This window comes from Lates calcarifer, linkage group LG6, assembly GCF_001640805.2.
Source record: "Lates calcarifer isolate ASB-BC8 linkage group LG6, TLL_Latcal_v3, whole genome shotgun sequence".
Lineage (NCBI taxonomy): Eukaryota > Metazoa > Chordata > Actinopteri > Centropomidae > Lates > Lates calcarifer.
In genome coordinates, this window is record NC_066838.1 from 26,895,291 (window position 1) to 26,909,770 (window position 14,480).

The following is a 14,480-nucleotide window of genomic DNA, read 5'->3' on the forward strand; positions in this document are numbered from 1 at the left end:
GCATGTTCTTATATGAAGTTTTTCATGAAATCGTGACCATCCTAAAGATCTTCCTCTATTATGTGGTTTTCTGGTTTGCATCTTTTTTGGTTGGGCCCCAAGCAGTCAATGATCTTCTTTCGTGAGTTAGCAGAAGCTACAATCAAGTTTATTTTTCAGTGTGGTCAAACTAAATAATTCAATTCAATGAATAAAAGACAAACGTACAGGTTTGAAAATATGATGTTAATATGATGTTGTGATACTTAATGACTCTTTTTGACACGTGAACATTTACATCAGCGTTGACAATCATTCAATCATTCTCCGTGACCGGCTGGTTCAGGTAAAATGTCATTTTGTGGCTGGATTGGAGACAATGGAATTTGTTCTTGCTCCCTTTGCTGGCTGCTGTCCTTGTACTGGCTCTGTGTTTGGGGGGAAAAACAGAGGTATTTTCATACAACATTCCTAAAACCCTTCCTTCAAATCCAGATGTTAAGTATTAACGGTAAAGGTGCTGGTAGTAGAAAATGGATCCTGTCTGTTAAAAATCATATTACTGTATCTGCTGAGAAGATTTTTAAAGTTGAGGCATACCTCCCGAGTGCTCTGATATCCTGTAGATGTTGAACTGTGAACCTGTAAGATAACAAGTGAATCCAGTCAGATACATGTTGTGGAGTAAAAAAAGATATAAAATGAAATGTGAAGAACAGTCCAGAAACAAGTGTGAACAGAACCACTGTAGATCAGGAGGAGAAACACACTGAGGAGGTTTAGGTGTCACTGGAGGCAGGTTAGAGTAAAAACTAATGCAGCAGTGACCTCTAGTGCCCTCTGTGTAGATTACAGTCACAGTGGAAACAGTGAGACTGTTGTCTGCAGTTTACACTTTACACTACATGTCACGATCCTTGCTCAGGTGATTTATAAGTCATTTCTGACATTTCCATGTTAAGATAAGTGATAAATTATCATTCATATCATATCACTTTAAACAAACACATGAGACTGACACATTCAGACTTTCAATTACAGTTGTAGAAGGATTCCCAGTTGCTCTACCGGAGCCATATCTACTCTGTAAAACACAAAGTTTTCAGTTTCAGACATTTTCTTTTTTTCTGATTTAAGTCAAACTTTCATTGTTTTAGCTCCTAACTAATACTGGTAGTTATGCTGATTGCAGTTAAAAACAATTTTATACAAGATTTTACATCACACACACATATAATGCTGGGATGTTCAAGTGCCCTTTTTCCCCTGTAAAGACCAGGGGCAGACCACTAAATGTATTGTAAGTACATAGTCTGGCGCTGTTGGAGACGGCTGCCTCTCCAGTAGCTCTCTAATTTTTTACATGTGTCTGTCTGTATAAGCTGCTGGAAACATAATTTCCCTGAGGGAGTCATCCCAAAGGGATCAATAATAAAGTCTTTCTAAGTCTAATGTATTGGGTGTAGTGCACCTGTTGGGCCACATGAGGGCGTGATACCCTGGAATCAACTGGAAATGAAACAATATGTGTTATTGTCCTTCAAAAAGCTGCAGGCCACATGAGCCTGAAATTTATGAAATCAATAAGTGTTTCCACTGTGTTGATGCTTTTTTGCATTAAATAAATACAAATCATATATATGTTGCATCATGACAATAGTTGATACAAGAAATAGCGTGGAGGTTGATAAAAGTCCAACAGAGTGAGACGTCTTCTCTCTAGAGGATCATGTTATGTCCATTTCAGGAGTCACATCCTCCAGTTAAACCTTCATTCACATCAGATCATTAATTGAAGTCCATTCACTTTATAGCTTTTGATCAGAGCCTTCAGAATTTGGATAAGTTGCTCTTGAAAAATTTGGTGTTCTGAATGTAGACTGCTACAGATGGTAAATCTGAGATCAGGGTCATAAAAAATTGATCAGGCACAGCTGGCACTTAGGCAGAAATAGCTCTCCTGACACTGAGCCAATGGCCTTGAATCACTCAAGTACTTTTCAATAGAAACACTGGTTTTGGCGAGGTGTGATGAGGTTTTGCAGTTGGTAGACAGTGACTGTGGCACCTGGCTTCAAAAACTGCAAATAAGTCCATTAATTAAAGCTGAAAATCACAACAATGATGAAGAGGTTTTTGAATTACCTGGTTTATCGGGTCAATTAAGTCTTCAACCAGATCCAAACATTCTTCCCACTTCCCATCATCTATGTGGTCTTTGACTTTTCTAGTTATGATCTCTTTTTGTTTTTCTTTTATAGTCTCTGACACAGCATCATCGCCCACTTCCAGCATCAGCTCGTGCACCAGAATCTCTCTCTTGCAACATTTCAGACAGCAGCTATCAGCGCAGATTGTCCAGGTCGACAACAAAAAGGTACCAACAAACGTGATGCCGAAGAGTAAAGAAATGCCATACATCTGAAAAACAAGCATTAAAGGGCAGGTTATCACTGCAACAAGGTAAAGACACATTACATTTACAGCCCTCCAGTATTTGATCTGTCTCCCATTCACTTCCCATTCACTTCTATGGATAGTCATGATGTCACTTCCTGTCTAGCCTCCGTGATCTTCGGTAACGGAATCCACAACTTCTGGTTTTACTTCAACTCACTGTTGCAACGTAAAATGACAAGACAAAATAGTACTTTTGAACCTGGGCCTTATTTGTTATTCTTCATTTATTCAAGTGTCTGACAGCATTATGGACAGGATTCCTACAGAATGAAACAGTCAGATCCTTCTAGTTTAAATAGAAACATTTCTATATATCACTACCAGACTACACTGACAGGTATTTTACTGGGAGCTGCTGGAATACCACTGCCTCCATCTGTTAGTGTGTTTGTGTTACAGTGTGGTACTTTTACTTCAGTAAAGTATGGGATTACTTCTTTTACCACCGAGAGTCACACAGTAACACAGACACACTAACAGATGGAGGCAGTGGTATTCCAGCAGCTCCCAGTAAAATTGCTGTTTTTGTCAATGGAGTCTGGTAATGATATATAGAGATGTTTCTGGTCAATTTTTAGATTTGTTTTTAGGTGTGAAATGAGTTGTTGTGCACTTATGTGTCACATTCTTTACATTTTCCAGTAAAAGACAAATAAAGAAAAAGACAAATAAAGCATTTTGATACAATGAACAATATGAAAATCCTAAATGAAAACTTTCAACAGTTTTTCTCTGATGATATGATACATACAGATCTAATACTGTAAATAAAACATGCTCAGAGTATTCACCATTAATTTGATAGACTTGATAACCGGTGCTGTAGTGGAGCCTCAGAAAAGGGACGGTAAAGAAATACTTAATGAGAGACTGCATTGAGTTACAGAAGATACTGGAAGACAGGAAATGACATCATTACTTTGGCTCTCCAAGACAGTGGGATAAGAGCACTGTAAAACGATCTCTCCTCTACAGTATTAAGTACAAAAGTCTCTTACCCTTGAATTGGTCTTCATCTCAGCGATGGTGAAGACAGGTCTCAGTCCAGATGTGATCTCAGCCTTGGTTTTACACTGTAATTCTGCATCCTCTCTGGGATTGTGGTTGTGACAGCAAACGTACCACTCTGCATCGATGAGCACAGACGCAACCCACAGCAGTCCCACACAGAAAGCCTTGACAGTGCGACGGAACAAAACACAACCAAAGTGACACGAGCCCTTCGACGTTGTGTATTTCCACGCTCTCTGAAACTGCAAGTCGGTTGCAAGCATCAGGATAACGATGATAAGACACGGCATGATCATATAGACCATGCAGTAATCACTCTGTGGTTTACAGGAGCATGGAAATTCATTCTCAAATATGTGGTAAGAAAAAATCAGAGTGCTGAAAACAAAGGCGTTGGCGTTGTCTTTGACCTGGCCGATGAGCTTCTGCAGTGGTCCGGCGAGGGCCAGCATCTTTGGAGGAAAGTTTTTGTCTGCAGTGACTTGCAGCCAACAGCCTATGAAATATATATCGACATGAAACCACGCAGTCCTCTTTTTTTTATTACGAAAGAGGCTGGGAAGTGCATTAAGCAAACGGGAAGTACATTAGGTAAAATGCACTGCAGCTGATGTGGCTAAGTGGTTAAACTCTGGTTCTGTATCAGACACAAAATGCTTCTGAGAAAATGCAGCAATCTGAGATACATGTGATGACGATGCCAGAAAGATTTAGTCATGACAGTAAAACAGGTAGTGAAGATTAATCTAAACAGATGTGAGATGAACAGATGCAATTAAGTATGTTGGTAAGTATCGTTCTTGAGAATCGTCTGGGAACAGAATACAGTAGACCAACATGAGACAGTAGAAGTGGTCTGGATGTGTCTGGATCAAACATTTTCATTCCCTGTGTTGCATGGAGTGTTTGAAAAACCAAGGAGGATCTTAAACAAACCCAACATCCCTCTCACACTGTCGGACAGAAGCTGGTCCACCTTTAAGACCTTAGGGACACCGGAGGAACCAAACAGAGGAGAACCGACTCCTCAGGTCAGGACTCAGCAGTCCACCTACATCTGAAGAACACAGCCTGAAGATGCCTCCTCAGGCAGCTTAACACCCATTCACACCACGAGTCAATGACCCACATGTGACGTCAACAACTTTAAAGATGTTAACAATCCCACAAGAGGTTAATAACTGGTCTCCCCACCAGTCAATTTCTATCAATCTGTGAACCCTAAAAAATCTAGTTTTAAAAAATGTCTTATTGTCAAAACAAAGAATTGGGATCACATAAAGTCAGACAGATGGCTTTCAAAATAAAATACTCCATACGGTGTCAGATTCAGGATTCTTGCGTGTTCATGTGTCTGTAAAATTCAGCTTTTCATTGCAGCCAGAAACACTCAGAGAAGAAGAAAACATATACAGGTAAATAAATCAACATAAACACACAGACAGAGTCAGTGTCCTCAGTTGTTACTCGCGGTGCAGTGCACGTGCCGCTGAGCTGAGAGCGTCAGTGACTCACCTGTGTGACCGGTACCTGCAGTTTCCCGCTCTGCTTCATCCTCTCAGGAGAATGTGACCCAGCTCAGACTCTCCTCTCTGGTCCCGCTCAGACCCTGAGTTTACACAAGCAGACCCCCCCAACACACACACACACACACACACACACACACACACACACACACACACACACACACACACACACACCACAGCTGAACGCTCCACCGTCACCCAGCATGCACCTGTCGGCCAAACATCTGGGTGTGTTCGATTTGTGTCACTTAACGTCCCCACCGGGCGGTGATAAGAAAGAATTTATTTATATCACACGTTTCAAAGCTCAGATTCCACAAAGCAACAACACCGGATCCACAGTCTGTCACTCCATCACAGAACCAGAACCTTCAACAGAACAGAACAGTGACCTCCATCAGAGCTGCTGCTGCTGAGGAAGAGTCAGACACACAGTTTGTCTTTAAAGTTTATTCTGCACAATGAGAAAAAAATGCAAATCAACACATCAAAATCAAAATCATGTAAAACTATTTTTTTCTACTCAGTTTTAATTGTATATTTGTTGTTGTGTCTTCAGTTCCTCTAACTGTTCATCTGGCGCCATCATGTGGTCGACACTTTAATTCACCCATTACTTTGGTTTATAGCCAAAGACCTGCAGAACCAAGGGCATTCATATTTAAGCTAATGCTGACATCCTGCATTAGGATGGTGAGCATGGTAACATTATACCTGTCAGACATCAACATGTTAGCATGCTGATGTTAGCGTTTAGCTCAGCCTCAGACCCTGATGTTGGAGTCTGTCAGGGTTCAGCCTGATGGTGAGGATCCTGATGGACCTGCCTCTGGTTGATCTAGTTGCGATCCTCTTGTTCTTCCAGCTGATGTTCCTGTTGCTCTTGTTGCTCACAAACTGTTGGTTTGACTGAACTTTTAATCAGTGTTAAAACACTCCTCCCAGTGTTCACCATGTAATTTACTCTTGACTTCTTCAGCCAACTTTTCTCTTGCAGATTGAGTCAAGATCTCTTCCAGTACACCTTCCTCCTCTTTTAAGATCAGTTTGTCGAACTGAATTCTTCTGTCGCTTGCTTTTCGTTCACACCATCCGAACGATGACATTAGAGCGACGACTACAATGATACCAAAGAGCAACCTGAAACCTGAAAAAGAAGAATCAAAGACCATTATATTATGACATAATTTCATGATGATCTACAGACTGATCTGTAGAATAAGACCACAGTGAAATAAAGGTGGAAACAGACTGACTCACCTTTGAATAGTTTTTCAGTTCAGTGATGATCACTCGTTCCTCAGCAGTGATGTCTTCCTTGTCTTTGCAGGCTAACTGTGCCTGTTGTTCAGACCCATCATTCTCACAACAAACAAACCAGTCTCCATCCAGTAACAGAGAGATAACCCACAGCAGACCAACTACAACTGCCTTGGTGTTTTGACGGATTATAACCCACAAAAATATACAAGAGCCACGACCTTTAACCTTCTGAGTGTCACACAGAGACAAACACAAATACTTCCAGGTTCTCTGAAACCCTCTGTCCATGCAGAGAATCAGGACAAATATAATAACAGCCGGCACACACGTGTATAAAACACAGCCAGTGGTTTGTTTCCTGTGACAGAGGAAGACAGACCGGCTGGTCAGAGGTTTGTCCTACAGCAGGATAATGAACTGAAATAGTAGAAGAACAGAAGCAGACGAAGGCTTCACATGATGATGAGCAGCTCAGTCTCCAGACTGAAACCTCATGGAGCTGGTTCAGGAGGAACTGAACAGAAGGTGAAAGCAAAGCAACAGCTGCAACACATCTGTGAGAACCTCTGTTGTAATGCTGGGTCATAAAAACTTCTGATTGAATATGCTACCAAACACTCTTTAAATGTTTTCTGTCAAACACTCAGTTTCAGATTTGAAGTATCACAAACATCTGAAATGTGTAGAGCTGCCTCTTGTTAATCAGCTCTGATTGTCTCTTAGCAGGGAAAGATAATGAATTTTATTTTTATATTTTAAACAATTTCATACGTGAGTAACATCTTAATGTATCAAATTAGCAGGATCCAGATGAGTTCGTAGATGGTCCTGCAATAAAACCCTTATCTGTTTTTTTCTTTTTAACCTTTAGTTTGAGGTCTTGTGATGAACCAGGAGATGGCAGCATAATCAAAATGACTGAACCAGAGCTCCAGCTAACAGAACTGTGCTGAACAGGAGGAAGGATCGTTAAAGACGAAATTCTTTGACTTATCATGGTGTGACCATGTTTTCACTTTAGTATTATTATCATTATTTTGTGCTGTGCTTCAGTGTCAGGAACACTGAGACATTACACTGTGAACATTTCAGAAACTGAAGAGAATTAATGTCTTGACTGTCTTGATTGGAAAAACAAAGGTGGAGGAGGTGTAGCTGTATATGTGGACAAAAACTTGAAATTCAGGGTGTTGGACAAACTGTCACTTACTGTTGATAGCATATTGGAGAGCATAACAACAGAAAACTTTAATGACAAAAATAAAATGCTGTCTATATAGGATACCAGGGTCCAGTATTGAATTGTTTAAGGACTGGATGGAGGGAATGTTCACAACAAGAAGTCATAAAACGATTTTTATATGTGGAGTCTTCAACATGGATTTGCTCAAACCAAATAATCATAGCATGACTAATGATTTTATCAATACAATACACAGTATGAACTTGTACCCAGCTATGACCAGACCCACCAGAATAACTTCCCACTGTGAAACTCTTATCGATAATATCATCACAAATGACATTTTAGTGAAGACAGTTAGCATTACTCAGTGACATCAGTGACCATCTGCCTGTATTTACAGTGTATGATACAAACTACAGAACTCATCAACCAGATGTAACAAAAAACAGAGTACATAAAAGTGAAATCAGAGGAGTCACTAAGTGCACTCAAAAGTGATTTATTGGTGCAAAATGTGGACATTATACATAACGATAACAATGTCAACAGTGCATATGATACATTCTTGCAGATATTTAAAGATTTATATGATAAAAATTGTTCTGTATGAAAGATTAAGAAGAAAACAATGTTTAATATTTAAAAATGGCAAGTAGGAGAGAATACTATAGTAAACTATTGGATAATAACAAAAATAACATGAAAGAAATATGGAGAATACTGAATAAGGTGGTAAAAATGGAGTAAGACAAGATAGTTACCCCTGTTTTTTATGTGGACGATAAAGAAAACTATAATATGAATGATGTTGTTAACAATCTCAATGAATTCTTTGTGAATGTTGGACCTAATTTAGGAGGTAAAATACCTGATACACAAACACCTGAGGGATGGAAGGAAAACAATTGTGAGAGACTTAAATTATTCATTCTTCACATTAATGACTTATGCCAAGTATCAAAAGTTAAAATCAGTTTTATTTGATGGCATGGATACTGAAAAAGTCAGGGAAATCAGAATTCTTGGGGTCATAATGGATGATTAAATTAGTTGGAAATCTCACATTAAACATGAACAAAAATAGTTTCAAAGAGAATTGCAGTACTAAACAGAGCAAAACTGGATTTGGATCACAGAGCACTACACATTCTATACTGTTCACTAGTTCTTCCATATCTCACTTTGCACAGGTTTGGGGCAATAATTATAAAACTGGTTTACACTCATTGATCACACTTCAAAAGAGAGCAATATGATACATTCATAAGGCTGGATGTCAAGATCACACTAAGTCACTAGTGGCATGTCAATCTGCACAAGTAATGTTTAAAGCAAAAAATAATGCACAAACATGAAACAATTTAAATTGAAATATAAAGAAATGGTTTATCTTTAGTATAAAAGACTGTGTTTAAGATCACCAGCTGTTCACTGGTATCTTGTCACAGATTTTCCATGTTCGTATTTTGTATGTTCACATACCTATATATATATATATATATATATATATATAATATTGCATTTTATCAGGAAGCTGAATACACAAATAGATGAATTATACTGAAATATGGAAAGGGGGTGGGAATATACGAGTGTAGACTTCTTCCCACTTCTTTTCAAACATGAAATGACAATGTGTTTTTCACATGAACCACAAAAGTCTTTCTGAACCCAATCCAAGTCTGAGAGAGTAGTTGCTGAGCCTGATATGAAACCAACAGCAGGACCGGCCCTATTAACAAGAATGTCTGTGACTATCTGATAAAGTTACACCACTGATGCAACTTAACTTGTACACCAGTAATTAATACAAAAAACCAAGTGTCTGATCAACACTAGCACTGGATCATTCTTGTTCTCCAAGAACCTTTTTAAAAGAGTTATTCTGAAGCTTTAACATGTCTGAAACGACCAATCAATAGAATTCCAGGTATGACGCTGACCAATGAAATCCTCACTGTCTCCTTGTGGGTCTGATCACTTTACTTCTTACAGCGTCGCTTAGGGACAGTTACTGTTAACCCTTGTTTCTTTGTTGTCCACATTTCAGTGTTAAAGGGAAAATTACCAACAGCAAAAGTAACTAGTTAACACATTAAGACAGTTGAAAACAAGAAGCTATGATATTTTGAATAAATGCTAGAGAAGTGAAGTCGAGCATATCCACATATGTACATAAAGGACCCTTTCTGTACTCAACTCAAACTTACAGAGCACACTTTTGACTAAAGATGGGAAAGAAACTCAACTACAAGGCTATAATACTGATTTAGATATAGGAATTATTTGCTAGTATAGAGTAGCCTCGACCTCACCAGTTGTGTTTTACTTTTACTGTTTTCTGTTACATGTGGGGGAAAGGAAAGTGGCAAATTTCCATATTCATTAGGTGTGACAGCAAATGCTGTTCAGAAAAGGAGAAATGCAGAAACAGACCCAACAAATATATTACACAGGCATGTGCCTTTACATACAGACTTTACATGACTCTGCATTACACTTTGAAAAGGAGTGATAAAGTGTTTGCTCAAGCTTGGAAGAGAACATGCTGTCCTCTCCCATTTTAGAATACTTTCATTTTCTGTTCTGAAGAATTTTGTGGCCACAGGGTGGAGTCTGTTTATTACCTCCACCAAGGAGGTTATGTTTTTACCGGCGTTTGTGGGTTTGTTTGTTTGTTTGTTTGTTTGTTTGTCTGTTAGCAACTTTACACAAAAAGTTCTGAACAGATTTTGATGAAATTTTCAGGGAAGGTCAGAAATGACACAAGGACCAATTGATTAGATTTTGGGAGTGATCCAGATCATTGTTTGGATCCTGGAATTTTGTAAAGAATTCTTTAAATTCCTGGATCCAGACAACGATCCGGATCATTCCCAAAATCTAATCAAAAGCCTGCATAGAGTCTGCATATAACAATAGAATATCAAATCCTCCTCCTCACCTACAAAGCTCCTAATGGTCAGGCCCCATCCTACGTATCTTAAAGACCTTACAGTTCCCTACAATCCCACCAGGACATTGTGCTCCCAGAATGCTGGTTTACAGGTGGTTCCCAGTTGCATTAGAATGGGAGGCAGAGCCTTCAGCTATCAGGCTCCTCTACTGTGGAACCTTCTCCCAGTTTGGGTCCAGGAGGCAGAAACACAGTTAGGTCTGGATCAGGCCTGAACCACTTCTTTCTTTCTCTATCTGCACATATTCATATCCCATAAATGCATTACTGTAGTTCTTGTAGTTTTGTGCTCTTTCATCTCTCTCTCCTCTTCTGTCTCTTTCTGCAGGTATTTCTGCCTCTGAAGCTGTAGAGTCTGATCTCTGTGTGGAATTAGCATCATTAGCTGGAACTGGATCCAGGTTTTCCAGCATGTTTTGAGAACAGTAGACTATCTGTATAGTTAGCATTAGCCTTAGCTGCCAGACACTAATAAACTGACTGACAGAATACAGTTTTTGATTTAGCTTGAGGAAGACATCAGTGATTGGCCACTTTATTTCCTTTGAGGTAACAGTGGACAGGACAATAATGTGTTGCTGATGTGTTTGTGATTTGTCATATTGCTCTTATGTGCAGTGTGTGAGAGAGAAGTACATGAAGTATGTGAAGTAAGCCCAAAACATGCAGCTGAGCTAACTGATGTGATTTGAGCCTGTCAGAGTGAAAACAGATCTGTCTGTGTCTGAAGAGACTGCTGTCTTATTAATGTGTCAACTTATCAGAGACTTTTCATTCCTGGATTATTAGAAGACTGCAGTCTCCACACAGAGAATATAAACTAAATTAACAACATTTCTTGGAAACTGTCATTACACCCATTATATAGGCAAAGCAAAGAAACAGGATCTTCCACAGTCTGTCCAGTGACACACAGAATAATCACAGATTAAAGCTCAATCCGTGGTATATTGTGTAAAGTATCACCGTAATCTTACTCACCTTTTTCCTCTTTTTTTCCTTGTTTGTTTAATTTGTTTCCGTCAATAGTGCTGCAGTAAAGGTGAGTGAAACAGATTTCTGTCTGTGAACACAGAATACTGTGCAGAGCTGATATTTGGTGTTGAGACTCTGACTCAGTCGCTCCCCAAAAGGAGACATGAAGCTCAACAGATAAAGAGATTAGTGAGTCACAATAATAATAACAACATCTGTTGTATGTTTTTTCACACAAAATATGATCAATGTAAACTACAATGTATTTAAGATGATTTTATCATCAACATCTTGCTTGTGTCTTAATGCTTCAGTAATAATATTCATCATCTGCACCATGGTCAGTGCAGACTTTGAGGGGTATTACCCACAATGCTTAGCCGCATGACATTAAAAACAGCTCTGACAGTGGAACTGGGTCAAAGTCAGCTCGGTCTGATGAGACGAAACTGCCCTGTGAGTGTGTGAAAACTGAAGGAGCAGTGACCTCTAGTGGTGACTGTGTAGATCATATGTCAGTCACACAAATGAAGAGACTGAGGATCTTTAAGACATTTTTTTTTTTTTTTTTTTTTTTTTTTTTTACTGTGCTCTGTTCTGTTACTGACAAAAATCTTTTCACATTGAGAATGAAATTCAAATAAAACAGATGACTTTGGTGAATCTTTACAACGTGTTATGAATAGTTAAGAGTTTTGGTTTTTCTCCAGAGTTTTAGGAAACTGACTTAATGAAGACAGTGATGGTCTGATGCACAGATATTATTATCAGGGTTGAGCTCTGAATAACTCCCAGTGCTCTTTAAAAGGAAGATTTCAAAAGTTTAAAATGGTGCTCAATCCTTACCTGGGCTCCTGATGGACCTGCACTTAGTTCATGTTGTTGTGCCAAATGTTGCAGTGTTTCTTGTTGCTCTCCTTGCTGACCCCTTTGCTTTTGTTCTTGTTTTTCATAAACTTTTGGTTTGGTCAAATCTTTAATCAGTGTTGCAGCAACATTAAAACATTCCTCCCATTCTTCACCATTTAAACCACGTATTTTGTTCTTGATTTCTAAATTGCAGTGTCTGAATCTGAATGATTTTAGCAGATGACAGAAACTCTCCTATGAAATTATTATCATAGAGTCTTGGAAGAGATCACGTTGTCATTACCAATTTAGAATATTTTCATTTTCTGTTCTGAAGAGTTTTGTGGCCAGAGTAGGTTTAATTACTAATGCCACTGTTCCTTTATGTAAAACATACCACAGGAGCATAGTTTAAAATGTTCTGAATATTAAATGTCCTTATGACCCTGCAAGACACACAGTGGAAAATTTTTGCTCGCCATATTGAAGCTGCTGAAACTTCATGTTCAGCCTCAGACAGACTCTGTTTCCAGTCAGTAACAGCTCTGCGCGGTGAGTGATTTGAATTCTAAACTTCTACATGATACACAATACAAGATAACATTTGTAAATCAAATGCTCTCACCAGATAAGAACATCAATATTGGATTATTCTCTTAAATTCTTTCCCTTGTCTTTGAACCACTTCCTGGTCTTGCAGCAGCCTATTTGTCTGACATGCTCCCAATCTATGGACCAGTATGAACACAGGTAAAAATGTAAAATTCAATATGGAAATTGCAATAACATGTACAGAGTTTCACAATATTTGCAGGAAAATCTGAGAGATGTGAAAAGATGTTACAGAAATTCTATTCAGTGTTTTCTGAACTCTCCATTTGGTCATACCTGCAACCTTTCCTTTGGGTAATAACAATAGGTGAAAGTTGGAATGTAGACCAACTGGTTTATTGTGAATCTCACTTTCTATCGCTTAGGGACAGTTACTGTTAACCCTTGTTTCTTTGTTGTCCACATTTCAGTGTTAAAGGGAAAATTACCAACAGCAAAAGTAACTAGTTAACACATTAAGACAGTTGAAAACAAGAAGCTATGATATTTTGAATAAATGCTAGAGAAGTGAAGTCGAGCATATCCACATATGTACATAAAGGACCCTTTCTGTACTCAACTCAAACTTACAGAGCACACTTTTGACTAAAGATGGGAAAGAAACTCAACTACAAGGCTATAATACTGATTTAGATATAGGAATTATTTGCTAGTATAGAGTAGCCTCGACCTCACCAGTTGTGTTTTACTTTTACTGTTTTCTGTTACATGTGGGGGAAAGGAAAGTGGCAAATTTCCATATTCATTAGGTGTGACAGCAAATGCTGTTCAGAAAAGGAGAAATGCAGAAACAGACCCAACAAATATATTACACAGGCATGTGCCTTTACATACAGACTTTACATGACTCTGCATTACACTTTGAAAAGGAGTGATAAAGTGTTTGCTCAAGCTTGGAAGAGAACATGCTGTCCTCTCCCATTTTAGAATACTTTCATTTTCTGTTCTGAAGAATTTTGTGGCCACAGGGTGGAGTCTGTTTATTACCTCCACCAAGGAGGTTATGTTTTTACCGGCGTTTGTGGGTAAAAACCTGCAACCTTTCCTTTGGGTAATAACAATAGGTGAAAGTTGGAATGTAGACCAACTGGTTTATTGTGAATCTCACTTTCTATCTCAGATCCTCAGCCTCACTGCAAACACTGCAAGTCAAGTCAATAAAATGACAACAGAAGTTATCTCTAGGCATTTTAATATACAGCAGGTCTAGACTGTTCTCTTTATACTCTTTATAATTTTCACAGAGAGAGACCCAACAATTCCCATCATGAGAACACTCAACATCTCTGAAAAAGAATGTAGACAATCAGAGATGACTCGCTCCATGGTACAATCCACAAAATGTATGGTTTAAAGCAGACACTGTAAAAGTGGTGTTCCATCAATCTAGAGGACTTTCCCCTGGTCCATAGTCTATTAAGAACAACTCCAGGTGTCAGATTCAGGGTATTTGACTTATTTCTGACTGTTGTAAATGATGCCTTTAGTTTTTGTCACTTGTGTTCATTTGTCATTCTGCTGAGGATGTTCAGCATGGTAAACATGGTGTAATTAATTTGAAACGTGTCCAATATTAACTATTGAGATGTGGTTAAATCACGTGTGATTTAGATGTCTGCAAAATTCAGTTCTTTCAACTTTTCATTGCATCCAAAACCTGCAC

General features: G+C 38.6%; 1 protein-coding gene across 3 annotated transcripts; it reads right to left on the minus strand.

The window, feature by feature from the left end:
• Nucleotides 1-210: 210 nt before the first annotated feature.
• Nucleotides 211-5,180, minus strand: LOC108879743 (uncharacterized). 3 transcript variants are annotated; one of them, XM_018671139.2, is made up of 5 exons: nucleotides 4,966-5,180; nucleotides 3,438-3,614; nucleotides 2,125-2,400; nucleotides 580-621; nucleotides 211-407 (listed from the first exon to the last, which is right to left on the minus strand). In XM_018671139.2, exons 1-5 carry the CDS (start codon nucleotides 5,002-5,004, stop codon nucleotides 300-302), a joined length of 642 nt encoding a protein of 213 aa, XP_018526655.1. In that variant the 5' UTR covers nucleotides 5,005-5,180; the 3' UTR covers nucleotides 211-299. The 3 variants fall into 3 exon arrangements, with proteins under 3 accessions (XP_018526655.1, XP_018526654.1, XP_018526653.1); XM_018671138.2 differs by having other exon boundaries at nucleotides 3,438-3,692; XM_018671137.2 differs by lacking the exon at nucleotides 4,966-5,180 and having other exon boundaries at nucleotides 3,438-3,945.
• Between the last annotated feature and the right edge of the window lie 9,300 nt (nucleotides 5,181-14,480).